This window comes from Haliotis cracherodii, unplaced genomic scaffold (assembly GCF_022045235.1).
Source record: "Haliotis cracherodii isolate W230 unplaced genomic scaffold, xgHalCrac1.p SCAF_1, whole genome shotgun sequence".
In the NCBI taxonomy this organism is placed as follows: domain Eukaryota; kingdom Metazoa; phylum Mollusca; class Gastropoda; order Lepetellida; family Haliotidae; genus Haliotis; species Haliotis cracherodii.
Window position 1 is genome coordinate 71714740 of NW_027266264.1, and position 22268 is coordinate 71737007.

Here is a 22268-nt window from a genome sequence, read left to right on the forward strand (position 1 = left end):
CAATGAACCATCCGGGTACAAGGTAGCAAGGGGCAGAGTCATGTGGCGGTGTATAGATGGAAGAGCTGGTGTTGTACAGGGCATATTGGTTCATGCACCCCGTGTGGCCTCACGTTTAATCAAGATGTATAAGATAGGCATGCTTATTAGATAACCACCTTGGTACGTGTTTGTGGCAGGTGTCACAGGTGGGGCAGGATATGTTCACCATTTCGTAAACATCTGGTGTCATCAATATTTGATGGTGATTTCATAACACCTGTTCATGATATAGTCAGAATCGTACAATCGACTCTGGTTTGGGCAGAAATTAATAAATATGGAAAGGGTTTTATCACTTATATGAAGATATAGTATAAATTTCGAATAATTACGAGAAACATGCTTAAAACGTTTGAAAGTTGTGTAGGTTATAAAAAACAGTTTAGTTTGAGGTATTAAAGTCATTTGAAGCCATTGGGTCCTGTACCCTTTTCGCGACCAATGGGATCATCGCTAACTACCAGTTATCCATTCATATAATTTCCATAGCTATTTTGCCTTTCACACCCAATGGAACCTGTTTTTGTGGGCAATCAAGACGGGTTATTCTCTGGCGTTGACTATATAATATTTATATTACTACATTGTCATGTCACCAGTATCATCAAAACATATTCTGGTATTATTGCCTGAAACCAGAAATCAAGACATTAATGTGCCATAGTGAACGAGTCTTTCTTTAAACTTGTTTATTGTGGTCTGACGTTGAAGTGCTTCAGTATTTATAATACGTTTTTGCATTGTGGGAACAGGGGCAATGTTTCGGTACGTCTGCATCAGATGCAGAAAGACGTGGGCAACTTATTCGTATAAGTTGTAGTCACTGGGCCAGGCGGTGTAACAACAACTACCAACTTTTAGTATGATGCGGCCGGGGATCGAACCCGCGACCTTCCTCTTTCCAGGCAGGCTCTCTACCACTAGACCACGGAGGCGGTCTAAAGCTACAATCAAGGTAACTCGTATAATAAATGACATAGACATATATTAATTTTAACCATTAACTCAATATTCATCACTAGCGCCGTTTTTTGTCGTATATATCAGCCTAAACCCGTTATGCAATACAGATGCCTTTCAGTAAATAAGCTTCAGTTACTCATGATCCGGGGCATGTTGACCTGTGGTCTCCACTGAGGGCATAACAGAACAAACGCCGCTTTCATCACATCAACACTATATACTGTCAATAAAACAATTCCACGATCACAACCAAGTGGGTTTGTGTTTCCACAATTGACGTACAGTTTGACCACTTTATCTCGAATGTACCGATATCTCGAACTTATACCTATACCGCCTGACTATGTAAATACACATAAAATAGACAGCTTCGATATAAAAATATATAGCCCTTGCTCGAACATTGGACTCGGTTACTCGAATGTCCAGATACCTCGAAGTTACATCAATGACCCGCTAGGTTCGAGATACCGTAATTGTAACTCTTCTTTTACTAGTGTGATCAGGCTTACTGTAAAGGCTTTACGCAAAACTTCTAATATACAATATGTCTGACATATAGCGATGAGGTAATTCCACATAAATAAGCACTGATTTTTAAACATCCAGGTGTGGTTCCATAGCCTACCCCCATCCCCACCCTCAACCCCCACCCCCCATGAATACTTACGCTCGGTGTTGTCAAGAGATTCCTTAAAAAACGCCAAGCGAATCCGGGTCTCGCGGTACCGTGTGCTACTCTTAAAATATTCTACCCAAAGGGCGTCTCGTCCTAACGCCTGTACTGTACTGATCACGTTATGCGTAACACTTATGAACAATTGTTACAAGACCTATCGGTTCATACAGAGCCCATGAGGAAAGACCATTCAACGAAATGTATGTTTTTTTAAATGGATATCTTTTGTACAAAGACTTCAATTCAAACCCACTGAAACGCAACACAGCTATTTACGTCTGGACTCTAACGGGACGTGTCAATGCCTATTGCAGCCACTGTGTTGTCGATAGTACAGTGCATTCCAACGCATGTTAACATGCACCGATGAATGGCTCTAATATGGATTGAACTGTATCAGTCGATAATATTACCAACACAAATACTTTCCTCAATAATCCTTCAAAATTCGCCTCTGTCCTGTCATAATTCCCCATCACATATCTCACTCCGTGACACAAATAAGCATCCTCCATTGATATGGGTGTTTTGTATGTTAAACAGGGAATCAATATCGCATCAAAATCGATAACCAATACTTACCTACCTAATCAATCACCTGTAAAGAAACTACCCACATCTCTACCACGTACTAGCCTACACAATCGATCACCTTTGAGACAACCATACGCATGTCTACCCATGTTCCTGGCTTGGCATGTACTATATCCTGTCCAGTCTCGAAATTTAAAGGGTTACCTGTATTGTATCATCGTCCCAACGTCGTCTGTTTTTGCCAAAGCCTTTATATATTTCTGGCATCTCAATATCATCCTCCTCTTTGGGAAGCAGGGCGTATCCGTCAGACATAGCTGTCGTCTGCTCCGATTCACGAGTAGATGTTCACAGCTGTTCTGTTAACCTCCCTATGCGGACGTACCCAGTCATCCGTCGTAAGTCTCGTCTATTGAATACTGCAACCTGGTTGGTAGTAATTGTCTACCATACAATTTTGTGTGACAGTCATGCATCGCTAAACTATCTTGTTTCGACATGATTTTGTGTCAATTGTTAACTTTTAAGAAGGTCGTTTATTTGTATAAGGGTAATGGCGTAACACTTGATGCATAGACCCGCGAGTACACATTGGAGCTTAATGTCATTGCCGCGTCGGTACGGGTACTTATACCGAATCCATGTGTCATACATATAGTGGCACAGTGAGTCGGCTGGTTTGAATAGAATTGTTGTTGACGTGTATGCTTAGTGGTGAGAAAATCCCGTAAAGAAACATGTCGTAGATGTTTGTCACACTTATGAAGCTCACGTATATGCGTTGGAAGTTTATCACACTGATGAAACCTTCGAAATACGGTGTTGAAACCCCAAAGTGATGTACTGGAGGTTTACCATTCTGATGACGTATGTCGTGGAGGTGTATCCACTCTTATGAAACCTATGAATACTGTGCTGAAACCGCAAAGTGACGTATTTCGTAGATTTTTAAGACTGATTAAACCTACGATTAGTGTGCTGATATTAAAAAATCACGTTTTAGAGGTTTACCACTCCGAAGAAACCACGAATACTGTGCTTAAACCCCCAAAAGACGTATGTCGTAGATGTTTAGGACTGATTAAACCCACGAATTCTGTGCTGATATTCCAAAATCACGTTTTAGAGGTTAACCACTCGGAAGAAACCACGAATACTCTGCTTAACCCCCAAAATGACGTATGTCGAGGAGGTTCATACCTATAATGAAACCCACGAATACGGTGCTTAAACTCCACAGTTATGTATTAGTTACTATAGGGTTAACACTCTTATGAAATCTACGACTATGGTGCTGATTAACCAAAGATCACAATCAGGTAATGTTGAATTGGAACCCATGGTTATTTACGAAACAGTATGTCGGAGTTGTGGCGCCTTAGATCGCTTGGCATCCGTGCCGCAAACATAATGACTTTAGTGCTCGAGAATGATAGATCTTAGTAATACTACTCTGTATTCTGTAGCATACAAATGCATATTTGGGATTGTTGAATCCGTGAAATATACAATCATCAATGTGATGAAACCCGGGAAAAATTGGCATCAGAAAGAATAGTAAAAGGCGAATAACGGGATCGGGTGGTCAGGCTCGCTGACTTGGTTGATTTTAAAGACTGATTAAACCTACGATTAGTGTGTATGTCATCGTATCTCAATGGCGTGGATCGATGCTCATGAGGTCAATCACCCGGCCTGGTCCAGATTCGATTAGTTACAGACCGCCGTCATACAGCTGGAATATTACTGAGTGAAGCGATAAACAACTCACCCCCCCCCCCCCCCCCCCCCTCCCACACACACATAAACAAAATTGGACACTGGACATGGACATTGGTCATCAAAGACAAATGAAATAACAAAAACGACAAAACACCAACAGAACAAGGACATGGAGGGTCGTTTTCGTTATTCTTGCCCTCCCATCCTATAAAACGATTTGTTCCGTATAACCAACGATATATCCGGAGATTTTCGATATACCTACCAGTTCTTTGAAATTACCCGAATTAGCATAGAGAAGACTTCAAATGGATCAGATAGCTTTGCTATTCAGGGCAATCAGAGCCCACATGCGTTGATAGCATGGCTTCATTAGACCCAACGTGTTTAGCGTGTAGATACAGATCCCCTCACAATGGGTCCTTACACTACACTATCGACATCAACCGTGCATCACGTCAGCTGTACTCACGAAAAACACGTTAACACAACAATTATAGAAGTATAATTACCATATATGCATTATTCCTTATAATATATGCATTTGATTCAATATAGATAAACTTAGCATAGATCGTATACACGTTGATATAAATGTTATTAAGAGTAATGTGAAAGTGAAATCTATTTCATACGTAATATATTCGAAATTAGAATAACATAGTTAAAAGTTCAAAGAATCTTTCATTGACTAAAACAACCACAGACTGACTTTCTATGTATCAGTTACACTTTGCAAGGATTCGGCGACAAAAAAAACGATGACGCCAAAGGCTAAAAAATAATTAAGCACTGCTACTGATCTTTTTTACATATGTCTCGTTTTATGGGAAAATTCAATTACAGTTTTCTTGCAGTCGATGCATTTTGAAGTATCAAACAGTCAAATTTTAATTTACAGTTGCTTTGAAAAACCCAAACATAATTGAGAACCCGTTTCTGTTGGCAAAAATAATTGAATTCGTAAATGTCGGACCACACTTTAGAAGTAGCGCAGCTCGCCGTTAGCAGTTATAGATCGCTTGTTACTTTTTCCAGAGACCATCTAGTCTCTGCTTTTTCATATATAACACAGACTAATACAGCACGCCACAATCACAACAGCAGGAACGTTTTTGTAATCAAAATAAAAGTGATTGTTGCTGCTTGTTTCCCCAGTTCCCAGGGGTTCCCCTACTTGTGACGTCGATTCCTGAGGGAGGGAGTGAGTGAGTGAGTGAATATGGTTTTACGCCGCTTTTAGCAATATTCCAGCAATATCACGGCGGGGGACACCAGAAGTGGGCTTTACACATTGTACCCATGTTGGGAATCGAACCCGGGTCTTCGGCGTGAAGAGCGATCGCTTTAACCACTAGGCTACCCGACCGCCCCGTCGATTCCTGAACAAAGACAGACAGGCATTGTTTCAATACAACGTCAATATCACGAACAAAACGTGCATTAACAGTGTCTTACCAACAGCAATGACTGAAGCAAACATTTACACGGACTTATTAATTCGCAAGGTAGAGAAGCATCCATGTTTGTATCATGTGGATTCAGCAACCTACAACGATATATTGGGCGGGTGCGATTCCCGACATGGGCAGACTGTGTGAAGCCCATTTCTGGTGTCCCCGCCGTGATATTACTGGAATATTGCTAAAAGTGGTGTAAAACCATACTAACACACTACAAAGATATGTACATGGCAAGGGCGTGGAAAGCCATAAGTTACGTGTTTGAGGATGCAAGTGGTAAGTCATTGAAACAATTAAATTTGCATTGCATCTTAATATAAAGAACTATATTTATCACTATATGCAACTTAAGTAAATGCGTTTTCTGCAAAACAAACTGAAAAAAGTACCTTAAGATAGATGTACAGAACAGATCAGATCAGTTTTTACAATGTACAATGTGTTTCCTTTGGACAATATATCTTATGGCAGCTACTAATGGCAGGAGTTGTAACATATTTGGTCTTTTATAGTATTTTGGAATGTGCATTTCCTTTTGTTCATCGATTTGTTTTCATTTGAAAATTTATTGGAATTCATCTCCAATAGCATAACGATCACACAATTTACACAAACGTTCGTTCAACGGTTATATCACGGCGTGTCAGCTTAATGTGGGAGGAAAGCCCGAAGTGATGCAGGTCTCAGACGTTTACCGCTTCGGTGAAACCCACGAGCACGGGTATGGCGCTGACAATCCTAGAAACATAATCGGGGCGAACCGGGATTCGAACCCACAATCATAGGTTTCTGGCGTGCCCAAGGGACGCAACTCTGCACAGCGAATTGCGGCGCCTTAGACGACTGGGCCACCCGTGCCCCCTTTCTGTACATGAACTTCATGAACAATATATTGTCTTCTAGCTGCCTCATGGTAGGTTAAACAGGTTGCTTTGACGCGCTGGGCAGCTTGAACACGGCCCGACCTTACATTACATAAGATGCTGATCTCAAGCTCTCATCCACTCCTAGTATAAAGTAGTGGACATATGTGACTTAACTAAGCTTGTTTGTAACGTGTTTGAGAACGTGTATGCATCTCGTAGGTATGGTCGCCAGACAAGTAAATGTTCGTATTCAACAAATGGCCATTTATCTCACATTTACCAGCGACAGTAATGGTGCCGAGACCAAATCAATATGGCCGACAATCTGTATGAACGTGTGAATGTAGTAGACAGCAGAACATTACCGTATAAACACTGGACACACACAGGCTCGGGAAAAGTACATGTCAGCTACAACAACTTTAATCATTTTACAAACGTCAATTTTAAATGTGTCTTGTTCCCTACTCAATGTAAAGGACACAATTTATCGTCATATATATATTAATATTAGTAGTAGTAGTAGTCAACTGTTACTGATACTTCTATTATTATTCTACTGTTATTTCTACTTCTATTATTATTTTACTGTTATTGCAACTTCTATAATAATAATATTATCAATAATAATATTGGTAGTAGTAGTAGTAGTAGTAGTAATAATAATAATGATAATAATAATAATAATAATGATAATAATGAAAACAAGGCATTCCTAAGTTTTCTAAAACGAGCCAAGGATGTAGAACATAATCTCAATATCGGTGTTGATTTTGTTGATGGTTCTGTACTGCTGGGCCGTACAGCAATGAGTGTCAACCAAGCGAAGTGCCATATCGAATCGGCCCAGACTCAATTTTTTTCTATGAAGCATGGCGAAGCCGGTAATAAAAGGATCGAGCCACTCAATCATGTCGCTTAAGATAGTGTGTTTGTGCCAAAGCTGGGCATCCACTGACAATGTGTTGAACAGTCTCCTTAAATTCATTGCATAAGCTACATTTCGTATTTACATTTTGATGCAAAATCACACATTGAGTGGGAAGTGACTGGTCCTGAGCAGCAAACCGAAAGCCTTCTGTTTCACTTTCCAGGCCTAGATAAAAAAGGAGAATAAGAAAGAAAATTCTACTACTACTACTACTACTACTACTACTACTACTTGGGTACAATGTGTGAAGCCCATTTCTGGTGTCCCCCGCAGTGATTGTGCTGGAATATTGCTAAAAGCGGCGTAAAACCATACTCACTCACTCACTCACTACTACTACTACTACAACTACTACTACAACTACTACTACTACTACTACTACTACTACTACTACTACTACTTCTACTACTTCTACTACTACTTCTACTACTACTACTTGTCAATTTTAAATATATTTCGGGTTCCGCGTGACTACGGGTTAGAAGCATTGGTCAGACGACAGCTTCTGTAGCGAAATAGACACTTGTCAGACCGACTGTTTCTGTATAATATTGCTTCCTCGCAATTCAGATTCCTTCCACTGAAATTGAAGGTTTCATTCTGTCGCCTTCATCGCTTTCATACAACATCCAATCAATGTAAATGTAAACTTCAGCCAAAAATAAACATGTCTAAAGATAACACTGTGATCAGTATTAACTTGACACATACATGAATGGACGATCAAACCGACTGACCAACGAGTGGCGGAAGCCCGAGGAGAAGCAGGTCTTAGGTGTTTAACACTGCAGTAAAACTACCGAACTCGGAAACGGTGCTAACAAACCAATAAACATAATCAGTGCGAATTTGGGATAAGAACCCACGATTACAGATTTCTGCTATGACTAAAGGACGCTACTCTGCATGATTAATTGCAGCACCTTAGACGACTGGACCGCTCGTGCCCCCTACTGAGAGAGAGAGAGAGAGAGAGAGAGAGAGAGAGAGAGAGAGAGAGAGAGAGAGAGAGAGAGAGAGAGAGAGAGAGAGAGAGAGTATGGTTTTACGCCGCTTTTAGCAATATTCCAGCAATATCACGGCGGGGGACACCAGAAATGGTGTGCCCCCTACTGAATGTGTGAATGAGTACATGAATGTAAATATGAATGAATGAATTGTCTTTGATGACAAGGCAAGTACGATAATCATCTAAACTGAACTGAATGAATGAATTGTCTTTGATGACAAGGCAAGTACAAAAATAATCTAAACTGAACCCCCGTTAAACCTGACAATAATGGTAGAAAAATCGTTCGGGTCAACCAATGATCTAACTGAGTTATGATCATTTTATATAACTGACGTCCAAAGGAAACTATACCAAGAAAAATAGACTTCAGTTCCTTTATATATTCTTCTAAAACGTAGAGGATCATGAACTATAAATGTTATGATCGGTCGCCAGAAAGAAGAAAAGTTTTGACAAATGACTTACCTTACGCACCAAGACACCCGAAATATTGTACGTGGACCACGTTATTAGGGGTGGTGTCCGCGTAGGTAGGGGGGTTGTCATTTTTTATTTTGTTACGTCAGTGGAAGGTCGTCATATCGCTTTGAACCATTAGTTGTTTGTTTGTTTGTTGTTTAATGCTGCACTCACCAATATTCCAGCTAAATGACGGCGGTCTGTCAATAATCGAGCTTGGACCAGACAATCCAGTGATTCTTATCATGGGCATCGATCCACGCAATGGGATACGATGACATCAACCAAGTCAGCGAGCCTGCCCACCCGATCCCGTTCATCGCCTCTTACCACAAGCATCGGTTCTCTAGTATCTCTGGTCTTGCTTTTATGCAGTATTTGTGATCAGATTGGAATGCGTTGTCTGCAATGTGATGAACGCCAATGGGCTTATTGCCATGCTTACTGGTAGAACGGACAAGAGATGCATCAGTGTGTGATTTGCAGACTTTGGATTAGGTTTCTGCAGACAAAGTGTTAATGATCGGCCCCGCTCCGAGCGCCCTAGATCAATAACAAGATGATCGAGTATCAGAAACCGGGCTTTAAGAAATCTAGCCCAAACAACCAATCCGATTTTTCCACATTCACTCTGGACTTCCTGGGTAGGGGATAGTTCACGTTATGAATATTACAAAACTTTCAAGACTTCACAACCAGAAATATAATCATCAGTACTCACTACAGAAAACTTAAGAAAATCTTTGATTAGATATGGACTTGGTTTACTGGACCTATTGAAGGAAGAAAACTGTCCATTGAAAAACTTAAAGAAAATGTTTCCTTTATGTAGCCTAGAGATAGAAAATGACATTCATTTTGTGTTTTTCTGTCCATTTTACAATGATCTTCGAAAGAAATATGTAAAAGATTATTTAATAGCAACGTCAACTATAAACGCCTTTGTAGTTGCTAGTATTCTGAGGACAAAGAACGAATCTAATATATTAAATCTTTCTCTATATATTAAGCATGCATTAGCTAAAAGAAATGAATTAATCACATAACGTGTATATCCCAATGTGTAACATTTATGATTGTATCTACATGCGTAACTCTCTCTTGTATATTGTCCGGAGGCCTTTTGTACAATAAACATGTCTTGACCATGACTTTGACTTTGGATAGGCGTGGGCATTGAATAGTGTCAGAATTCTTGTATTTGCCGAGCGACAACGAGAGTGATACATTCATTCTTTCACGAATTTCGTAAAATCAACATCACACATATTTGAATGTAATAAGTTCGTTACTACCCATTATTTCTTAATCCTATCAATCACTGGAATAATTGTTTGTTCAAGACTCGATTATTTACAGGGTGATGTCACAAGCTGGAACGTTGTTGAGTGCAGTGTTAAGCAACATTCAGTCACTGTACAATGTGACATAATTTGACTGACACTGTCTGATATCACTAAACCCGTGACTGTTCTGAATACACATTCCTACATGAAACTTCTGTCTCCAAAACACACACACACACACACACACACACACACACACACACACACACACACACAGTCTCACACACACACACACAGTATCACACACACAGTCTCACACACACACAGTCACACACACACACACAGAGTCTCACACACACACACACACACACACACAGTCTCACACACACACACACACACACACAGAGTTTGTGTGAGAGGAAAGTCCATGGTGACGAAGCGAAGAAACTCGACATAACAGATTATGGTGGCTAAGACCCCTTGGCCACCCAAGCACCCCTGGGGTTGAATCTAAAACAAGGTTGGTTACCATTCGATGTAACGTATCTCACAGCGGTATCGATGTAACGTTTTGCGACCCGTTCTGAAGCCATTTCTTCAACAGCGCTCTCGAGTTGACGATAAAATAGACACACGGTATACTGGTCTAAAAAGACAACGCTCGGTCCGTACTGCATGGCTAACGCAGGACTACCTCAACAAGATCATTCCTGTTTTACCGTGGCCTTCATGTTCTGACATGAGCCCCATCGAAAATGTGTGGAATCATCTAGACAGGCAGATCAGAAGGCGACCAGTACGGTCAGTACATGGAGCGATCTCTTCTTAATGAATGGCAACGGATTCCAGTCAACGTCATCCGGCGCTTGACGTCATTTCAATACGGTGACGTGATGTGGCGTGCAATGATGCACGAGGTGGACCTACACGCTATTAATACACTGTTTACTGTCTTTGCAGAGTCGTTAAATACTGTTGTGGAACAGGTGTTATGACAGTGACATTGTTGATCCACCCCCATGCGTCTTTGGGTCACTGTCACATGCCAACCACATTAATACATTTGCATATATGTGACCATGCAACATGTTTTGGCGTTTCTTCAGTAGTGAGGGGGCACGGGTGGCCAAGACGTCTAAGATGCCGCGATTCGCCGTGCAGAGTTGCGTCCCTTGGGCACACCAGAAACCTATGATTGTGTACTGTTAAAAGCGGCGTTAAACCCAACTCATTCACTCACTCACTCACTCTTCAGTAGTGTCTCGGCGTATATTCTTTTGGACGTCAGTAATGGCAGACGTTTCCTAAGCTAATCCTCCCGAGAGACGGGGTCCGAAATGGCGGGAAAACAGCCCATTAGCACAAGGTAACATTTAACATTTGATTAAAAGAATCAAGAAGTTCAAGTTTCACAAATATGTATTACGTTTCTTTTCACTGGTGGAAAGATGTTTCTTTCATTTTCAACCTATTATTCATTAATGAGAGGAGTCATGTTCTGCAAAATATAAGCATTACTCACTTTAATATCCTGAGACTGATTTGACTCTTGCATGTGTTATTTTTGTATTAATCGATACAGTTGACACATCCATGTACTGATTGGAGGGGCATTCGTGTGTAAAGTCATTTAATATACAACAGCATAACCTCAATATATCCAAACAGAAGGCACGTGGTGTCTTCAGAATGCGTATATCATATATTACTTATATCTGTTTCTGTATTTGTAAGCAGGTACGTCGTTAGGTTCATGATGAAAGGATAAGAAAAATGTGTTTGCTTAACACAAATGAAAGGTTTTAGAGATCAGAGTGAGTGAGTGAGTGAGTTGGGATTAACGCTGCTTTGCAGAGTCCAGAAGCACCGTGAATGGGCGACATCTGCATTGTATGTCCATTTCACATAGTTTCACATTCATTCATGCAAGCGTTTACCTTCAAATACCTCACACGGAAGTGTTTAACATGCTCCTTAGCAGTTACTTAGCCAAGTGGGTAAAGCGTTCGCTCACAGCCTACGCATTGCGGGTTCGACCCCCTGCATGGTCATAACATGTGATAGAATTTATCATGACCTGATACGTGACTTCTCACGTGGTACAATTACAAGTTCTTATAACGAAGATAAAATTACGTAACTTTGAAAGGAAATGTACACACGATACACATTTACCTTAGAGAGGAGTACCACTACATGGCCATCTGCGTCAGCTTGAGACGACGTCTTGTCGGGTTAAAGTACCTCTTCAGATAACTTAAGACACGCTTCGGTTCGGTTCTTGTGGCTCTGACGTATGTTCTGCTCTCAGTTCAAATATCTGATGACACTGTGTCCATTGTTCATACAGAAAAGGACAATATATTCAAACATGAAACTTATGAGGAACGAGGCTTGGATTTCAGGAGAAATTCAGACACCGATAGATGTAGTTCCGTATAAGCAGGCTCTGGTAACAGTTCAGACATCTGATCACAGCCTTTCCACAGTGGCAAAAGAACAATATGAAGACACCAGTGTGTGTAAAGAAGTAGCTTCGGCTTCAGCAGCAGGGACTTGGATACCGGTTGAAATTAATGCGGATGCCGTGTGCCCAGGCCTCGTTCAGATGTTTCGTTCTGACACCAGATGACGTCAAATGGCGCTCTGAAAATACGAAAAAGAAACATATCATAAACGAATCATACCTAGCTTCCTTTCCTTCACGTAAATAAAGTCCTGATGCTTCCGATTCCACACACAGGTATCAACGAACACCTTGTAACAGATACTGCAAGAATACTCCGCAACAAAGAAACCCTACCGACAACGCACCAACAGTTCCAAAAGTCGATCTTGCAGTGTGACAACATGCCATTAAACACAGTGCCACCCACCTCCAACACTAAGCGCCAAGATCGTGATGAAACATCGATCACGTCATGAGCATGTTAAAACAGTAGAAACCACACCTAGTTCTATCATTCTGTCATATTAGTATATCAATATCCAATAACAAATTGACCAAGCCATAGGGCATGACACACGTGATAGACGGCCATTGGTGTTGCCTAGGCACTATCTGGGGAGCCCTTGGCGTGAGGACTCCGGAGTTGCCGCTATTGCCCGGATGAGCCACAGCTTGCCCAAGGGGCGGTTTCACTGCCACTTCAGGTTTGGCCAAGGAGAAAAGACGTATTCTGGTGTCACGACGTCGTCATTAGTGGAGACAGCGGCACGTCTCTGGACGTCTTCTCCCCATCAGCTGACCATTACAACATCATATGGCTTTGAGGTTGACCTCTGACCTGATAACAGAACGGGACGGTTTGGACATGTGGTTAAAATGACCAAGATTATCGTTACATGCACCTTTTGTTGAGTTGTGTTTGCTTGTTTGTTGTTTTACGCCGCACTCAGCAATGTGCCAGCTATATGACCTGCGTTCTGTCTATAATCGAGTCTTGACTAGACCAAGTGACTGACATCATGAGATACTAACTCGGATCTTCACGGTTGTTTTTTATTAGCATATTTTTTCGCGTGAGTTTTTCTGAAGAATTTGACATTTAGTGTACACAAGTTAACATATTTCTTTTAGCATTTTTCGGAAAGCTAAAAGGTTTTTTGGACAAACGTAGCTTGATAAAAAACGACAATGGACGTCTGCAAATGATGCACCAGGTTACATTGCGTTAAGCTCATAGTTTAGAAAGTTGTTAAGACACTTTTATTTAGTTTCATGTAATGCGGAAGTAGTTGATGCGGGGTTTGTGAAGCATGCACTGGATAAAAAAAAAACTTGTTCGTGTTTTTGAAATAATTGCATTGCAAGAAGTGAGAACAGACACAAAGTCCAGAAAGATACCACTTTCTTCAAGTACGGACTCAAGGGTGAAAAGGATAACTTAACACCTCTATCATAGAATACAATGCCAATAAAAGCGCGAAAGACTTTTCTATGATCATAAGAAAGCTCGTCTGAAAGCCGAGTCTATTGTACGATGGATTTCGACTATATCATGAGCATGTCACAGAAAGTAGTGATGATACCAGGTGTTTGCGAAAAGGCGAACGTATCCTGTCCCACCAGTAGTACTCGTCACAAACACATGCAAAGGCAAGTATATTGTTCACCTGAAAAAAAACACGGGAACATATGGTCAAAATATGGAATTGCATCGGACATCGGTTTTGTCACTGGTGCGTCAAATGTGCAAGTGTCCTCCACATGGCTTCCATAAAACGTTTTCAAGCCTTATGTTGTAAGCTTGATTAAACAAAATATGAGCCAGAGTGGTATGACGCTCTATGAAATCTTGCTCGATTGTACCTCAAAAGTTGTGAAATGTAAACACCAAGGGCTGGAGCTGCTGGAATATTGCTCGACATATATGGAATGTTGACTATTGGAATGTTGACCTCATACTTCTTGTAAAAAAATTAAAATTCAACATGTAAGTCTTTATGACACCAGCACAGTATTGGTCCTACGATTTCAGAGGAGATGAGCAAGTAAGGAACAAAACAATATTACTCTTCTCAATGATAAACACATAAATGGGAAAGTAATTGACAAAACAATATAACTCTACACAATAAGACACACAGAAATAGGCATGTAAGGGACTAAATGATATTACTCTTCACAATAATACAGACAGAAATAGGCAAGTAAAGGACAAAACAATATTACTCTTCACAATAATACATACAGAAATGGGATAGTAAGGGAGTAATTGATATTACTCTTCTGAATAATACACACAGAAATGGGAAAGTAAGGGCCAAAACAATATTACTCTTCACAATAATTCACACAGAAATGGGAAAGTAATGGACAATATGATACTACTCTTCTCAATAATACATACAAAAATGGGAAAGTAAGGGCCAATGTGATATAACTCTTCACAATAATACATACAGAAATGGGAAAGTAAGGGCCAAAACAATATTACTCTTCACAATAATACACACAGAAATAGGAAAATAAGGGACAATATCATATTACTCTTCACAATAATACATACAGAAATGGGAAAATAAGGGACTAAATGATATTACTCTTCACAATAATACACACAGAAACGGGCAAGTAAGGGACAATGTGATATTACTCTTCACAATAATACACACAGAAATAGGCAAGTAAGGGACAATATGATGTTACTCTTCTCAATAATACACACAGAAACGGGCAACTAATGGACAAAATGATATTACTTTTCACAATAATACATACAGAAACGGGCAAGTAAGGGACAATATGACATTACTCTTCACAATAATACACACAGAAATGGGCAAGTAAGGACCAAAACAATATTACTCTTCTCAATAATACATACAGAAATGGGAAAATAAGGGACAATGTGATATTACTCTTCACAATAATACATACAGAAATGGGAAAATAAGGGACAATGTGGTATTACTCTTCACAATAATACACACAGAAACGGGCAAGTAATGGACAAAATGATATTACTCTTCTCAATAATACACACAGAAACGGGCAAGTAAGGGACAAAATGATATTACTCTTCTCAATAATACACACAGAAACGGGCAAGTAAGGGACAAAATGATATTACTTTTCACAATAATACACACAGAAATGTGCAACAAACATGTTTGAATTCTGATCGGAAATGTGTTAGGGAAGGTTTCATACGCCCAGTGGCTTAATGTATATCAGCGTGAGTGAAGGTAGGTGTCCATTGGAAACTCAAAATTCAAAACACGCACAGAAAATGCATGTTGATATGGCATATATAGAATAGGAACTGAACACTGTGAACCTTTCGATACCGACATATTGATGGTATCACACATAACAAGTTAATGTCGTAATCCGACGGATGGATGGCCTTGTGGGCGAATAACAACGTGGAAAGACGTAAGCTCAGAAGTGAGAAATAATTTGTCTTCTCTCTCCCCCCTTTTTAGAAAAAAATCCCGAGTAACTATATATTCTTTCATAACCTTTCTATTTACTCTATTGACACAATATCAAATATGGTCTACATAATAAGTTATTACAACATGAAAATTAGCAAAGTACAATTGTAATATTAACAAGATGTCACACATAGGAAACAAATATATACATACTGATTTATCCGTTTACACATAAGCTTCAAGTTGAATGTTTCAATGATACTTACCCGTATGCGTGTAGCGTGTTCTGTTATATGTCCATGTTCAAATAATAAATCTCAGAAGGCAAACACCAGAGTCTTGACCAAAGCTTGTCATTTCTCGACTGCACCCACGGCTAAGACGGGTCTCCGTACTGGTCACCGTAATGCTGGTATTATATAACAGTTGGTCTCAATGGACCCGATCTCTTCCTCGTATCGGGATTATAGTGACTGCCTGTATGTCCAACAACTCCAGCGCTGTATTGTCCCGACAAAACGACTTGCTGCTTCAGATTTTCATTTCAGCCTTACCGATGTATTTATCGACTGGTAATCCTGTTTCTTTCAATAGGTTTATGTACACCTAAGACTGATTATGTGGTTTTATCTTCCAGATACAAGACATAAATATCAATATGTCAGCTTATCCCCTGAAGTCACATATACTAATGAAAAAGAGCTTTTTGTTCCAATTCAAAGACAGGAACGTTATTAATTTTTGGCGGTTTTTTTCAATGCAATATCTTCTGTTTATCACGAGGGTCCGTCAGCATCTTTTGACGTTCGTGTTGGTGTTCCGGGCAAATGAATAGTACTGCCTTTATTTTACATTAGAAAAGAGTAAAGTAATGGCCTTTCAACACGAACTCCGTTTTACATTGTTCACGTTGATAAATGTGTGTTTTTGTCACCATATAATTCAACTCTACTGTACAACAGCTCACAGACATGATAAACATAAGGTCATGAACAAGTCTTTCTCATCAGTTTTTTTTCTTTCTTAATGACTGAAGTTTTATGTTTTTGCGTATTTCGTCGTCGTTAGTGACCATGACTCTATAGTTGAGGCATGGACAGTTGTAACTATTCCGTAAAACAAAGAACATTTTAGTGAGTGAGTGAGTTGATCTAATGCCGCTTTAAAAATTATTCAAGTTACATCACGGCGTGCCAGATAATGTAGGAGGAAGGCCCGAAGTGATGCAGGTCCCCAGACGTTTATCACTTTGGTGGAACCCGCGAGGAATGTATGGTGCTGACAAACCTGGAAACATGATCGGTTTGAACCGGATTCGAACCCAGGATCATTGGACACTCTTGTCGTTAATAGACATACATGTACTTGTAGTATCAAAAACTGTGGTGTTTCACCGAACACGACAAAACATTATTGGTCGTCCTGAAAACCCCCATTATGTTTACGTTTACATGACCGACACAATAAGTTCAGTTCACAGCATTGTTCAGAGATGTGTGGCCTCCTCTGTGGTCTAGTGGATAGAGCGTCTGTCCGGAAGGGGTAAAGTCGATGGTTCGATCCCTTGTCCGCGTTTTACAAAGAGGCTTTGAAAGATGGTACTTGTTGTTACCTTGCCTGGCGCTCGACACTACAGGGATATAACAAGCACTGGCCGGCTCGGAGACAGTATACTGTGTCTGAGTGGGAAGGGATGTTGTCTCAGTGGGCTAGCTCCATCAAACCGGGATAAGTCCGGACAGGTGCAAGCAGCGACACATACCGTACCCCGAATTGTTGCTTACAACATCAATCACCCGATTGTCTGGTTCAGACTTAATTATTCACAGGCCGATGTCACATAGCTTGACTATTGCTGAGCGAGTGCCACCAAATGGTCAGCAAACAAAGTGAGTTGATAATGAATTAACCTTACTTTGAGTCCTGCCTAGCCCCGAATCTGGTTCCTCTCTAAGTAGACCATAGTGCTGTGAAATCTTTGTAAACACGAGCCTAAGACTTATCATAGTGTTATTAGTGGTACATCGATTTCGATCAGTAATCCCTTCATCCCATTGTTTCGGTGTCCTTGGCTGTCCTCGATGTTAACGGCGCTTTTCCAGGCTGGATATCATGCTTAAAAAGCTTATTACTCCGGTAAGTGGATTTACATTCTCAGCTCCCCGGGGAACATACAGCCCATCTGCCTACCAGGCAAGTAGAAAGATCATATTATCAATCCTACCGGGTACCCATTCACTGCTATGTCATATTTCAAAGAAAGTCACTTGCCAAAAGCGGTACGCGTGCTTCGTGAGCAGGACCGAAGCCCTGGAACCCTCAGGGGCCAAGCAACAAGGTCACGCATCTAAGGAAGCTCCACGACCACGTGGCTTAACTTCTCCTGACTCATGAAGTCATTCCAGTTTCATAATGTGTTACTTTAGAGGGTGGTGGTGTTGCTTGAGTGGAATGTCCTATTATCGAGGCGTTCTTTGTTGCAAACCGCAGTTCTGTAAGAGGTTTTACCACTAAGACGCTGTGGTCATAATGATAAGACCACTTAATGAATAGACCGGAGTCGGGGTCAACGCCTTCATAAAAGGTACTTACGTCATAAGACAGCCACCCGTGTTGCCTGTCAGCTGTACCAGGAGTACCGCGTCCTGCTGAACACCCGCGTGGCCTGTCAGTTGTACCAGGAATACCGCGTCCTGCTGAACACCCGTGTCGCCTGTCAGTTGTACCAGGAATACCGTGTCCTGCTGAACACCCGTGTTGCCTGTCAGTTGTACCAGGAATACCGTGTCCCGCTGAACACCCGTGTTGCCTGTCAGTTGTACCAGGAATACCGTGTCCCGCTGAACACCCGTGTTGCCTGTCAGCTGTACCAGGAATACCGTGTCCTGCTGAACACCCGTGTTGCCTGTCAGTTGTACCAGAAATACCGTGTCCTGCTGAACACCCGTGTTGCCTGTCAGTTGTACCAGGAATACCGTGTCCTGCTGAACACCCGTGTTGCCTGTCAGCTGTACCAGGAATACCGTGTCCTGCTGAACACCCGTGTTGCCTGTCAGTTGTACCAGGAATACCGTGTCCCGCTGAACACCCGTGTTGCCTGTCAGTTGTACCAGGAATACCGTGTCCTGCTGAACACCCGCGTGGCCTGTCAGCTGTACCAGGAATACCGTGTCCCGCTGAACACCCGTGTTGCCTGTTAGCTGTACCAGGAATACCGTGTCCCGCTGAACATCCACGTGGCCTGTCAGCTGTACCAGGAATACCGTGTCCTGCTGACCACCCGCGTGGCCTGTCAGTTGTACCAGGAATACCGTGTCCCGCTGAACACCCGCGTGGCCTGTCAGCTGTACCAGGAATACCGTGTCCTGCTGAACACCCGTGTTGCCTGTCAGTTGTACCAGGAATACCGTGTCCCGCTGAACACCCGCGTGGCCTGTCAGCTGTACCAGGAATACCGTGTCCTGCTGAACACCCGTGTTGCCTGTCAGCTGTACCAGGAATACCGTGTCCTGCTGAACACCCGCGTGGCCTGTCAGTTGTACCAGGAATACCGTGTCCTGCTGAACACCCGTGTTGCCTGTCAGTTGTACCAGGAATACCGTGTCCTGCTGAACACCCGCGTGGCCTGTCAGTTGTACCAGGAATACCGTGTCCTGCTGAACACCCGTGTTGCCTGTCAGCTGTACCAGGAATACCGCGTCCTGCTGGACACCCGTGTTGCCTGTCAGTTGTACCAGGAATACCGTGTCCTGCTGGACACCCGCGTGGCCTGTCAGTTGTACCAGGAATACCGTGTCCTGCTGTACACCCGTGTTGCCAGTCAGCTGTACCAGGAATACCGTGTCCTGCTGAACACCCGTGTGGCCTGTCAGTTGTACCAGGAATACCGTGTCCTGCTGAACACCCGTGTGGCCTGTCAGTTGTACCAGGAATACCGTGTCCTGCTGTACACCCGTGTTGCCTGTCAGTTGTACCAGGAATACCGTGTCCTGCTGAACACCCGTGTGGCCTGTCAGTTGTACCAGGAATACCGTGTCCTGCTGAACACCCGTGTTGCCTGTCAGTTGTACCAGGAATACCGTGTCCTGCTGAACACCCGTGTTGCCTGTCAGTTGTACCAGGAATACCGTGTCCTGCTGAACACCCGCGTGGCCTGTCAGTTGTACCAGGAATACCGTGTCCTGCTGAACACCCGTGTTGCCTGTCAGTTGTACCAGGAATACCGTGTCCTGCTGAACACCCGCGTGGCCTGTCAGTTGTACCAGGAATACCGTGTCCTGCTGAACACCCGTGTTGCCTGTCAGCTGTACCAGGAATACCGTGTCCTGCCAAACACCCGTCAGCACAAGGTTTATAATCATGACGGATTCGAATCCTTATATTCGAATTCGTCATGATAATTTAGTCCTGAATTCTGATATACGAAATCACTACCGGTTGGGTTTAATGCCACTTTGAACATTTTTCTTGTTATTTGACGACGTGTCGACATGAGGAAAGCTCGAAGTGGTGCAATTCTCAGACATTTACCCTTTTGGTGAAAGGGGGAAGGGGAACAGTCGTCTAAGGCGCCGCTGAGCAGAGTTACGTCCCTTGGGCACGCCAGAAACCTATGATTGTGGGTTCGAATCCCGGTTCGTCCAGATTATGTTTCTAGCTTTTTTAGCACCATACCCGTGCTCGTGGGGTTCACCAAAGTGGTAAACGTCTGAAACCTGCATCACTTCGGGCTTTCCTCCCACATTAAGCTGGCACGCCGTGATATAACTGGAATACCGTTAAAAGCGGCGTAAAACCCAACCCACTCACTCACTTTGGGTGAACCACACCAGCATGGGTCTGACATACGGTTTTGTGCTGACATACCTAGAAACGCAATCAGTGTAAAGCGGGATTCGACCAAAGAGCATAGGTTGTTTGCACGCCTTATGCACAAAGGACTTCAGGCCTGAGACGCTTGTGCCACCTTGCCCCAGAATCCACTACCAAAAGACCCTGGTTAAGATAAGGAATGGAACTCTCCACAATGAGGTATAAGGACACTCATAACGATTTACTGTCAGTGTGTAAGCAATGCTGATTTCTTGGCGACTAATTACACTCATTTGTCTGCTAATCCTACGTTGATGAAGTACCATGGCGTTATGCAACAATCACGATATTGACCCGTGGAGTTCGCCGAGCCTCGATCAATCAAGGACGACGTCTGTAACGTCTTGGGACCTCGACAATTTGTGAGCAAGATTCGCTGATGCAATGTGCACATGGTGACAAAACGGACATAATGCCAGACACCGTTACGAACGTTATATTCCACAGCCCCTTTTAGAGATAAGTTAGCGGCAGTCGAATGATATCTCGGGACAATCCGTAGACCATATATGACAGAACGGGGTTCTTAATTGGTATACGTGTCACGTACGCGGAGGGGAGTCTTAAGAGTGCCTTTGTGAAATTGGAACCGTGTCACTATGGCAACCAATTTGTCCGGAATGATGGGTGTCATGTTTGCCAAACATCACGAAAAAGGTGTTCGTTTAAACAAGGTTTACATCCGTGTGTTTTCAGTTCAGATAGGCAAGCATTTTTATAGAAATCCAGTGTGATAGCCATCCATTGTAGGCCCATTTTCCAGACCAGACACCACTGCCATTTGGTTTAATACCACATGTTTGCGCTATGTTTTGCATTAAAAACAAATATATATTTAGTGAGTAGGTGACTTACGACTGATAGTCACATTGACAGTATATTTAGTTCTCTACTTACCCGTGACGAAGCCACCATTCTCACAGTACACATTGACTTAACAGTGTGTTTAATAACATGACGTGCGGACGGGACTATTTTTGGCGTCAGCTGGTCATTCGAGCGGAGGCGTCGGCAGCACGTTGAAACAGTACACTGCAACGTCTCCAGACGGATAACCTGCTCTCGATAGACACTAATATTTTTCACAAAACGCCAGAAATGCCCTGACACACGACGCATGAATCTCAAAAATGTATTATTGACATATTTTTCTCGAATAGATCAATTCCTTCAATGTTTGCAGTTGCTTGTAGTTGGACTCTTCAACTAGGTGTAAATATAGAGAGTCGCGGACTCTTGCTTTGTTTTGTTGTAGTGCAGGCATCGTGGTATTATTAATGTTTTTGCATCACTAATATACAAAACATTATGTCGAGAGATTATCATAACATTCCTTGACAAGTCCACTTAATTTCGCAATTAAACTTCCTGTTGTAAATGACGGTAATAAAAAAAAGTACTTTCCTCGTCCCCGTTATTTACTGTTATTACAACCCGTATATGGTTTACTCTCACTTTGCCAGCAGGCTGGGGAGATTAACTTGTACGGTCCTGTGACTTGCCAGCTATAGCCTGTTCTGATTATCTGAGCACCTTTGTTACTTAGCTGTGACCTA

The 22268-nt window shown here is 42.1% G+C and overlaps 1 protein-coding gene across 1 annotated transcript in view; it reads right to left on the reverse strand.

Annotated features, from left to right (window-relative positions):
- LOC139468244 (putative amine oxidase [copper-containing]) overlaps positions 1-2583 on the reverse strand; it is a 21236-nt gene extending 18653 nt beyond the window's left edge. Inside the window, exon 1 of the mRNA XM_071250086.1 lies at positions 2423-2583. Coding sequence (XP_071106187.1) covers positions 2423-2533 — 111 coding nt within the window. The 5' untranslated portion in view covers positions 2534-2583. The remainder of the gene's footprint in view (positions 1-2422) is intronic.
- Between the last annotated feature and the right edge of the window lie 19685 nt (positions 2584-22268).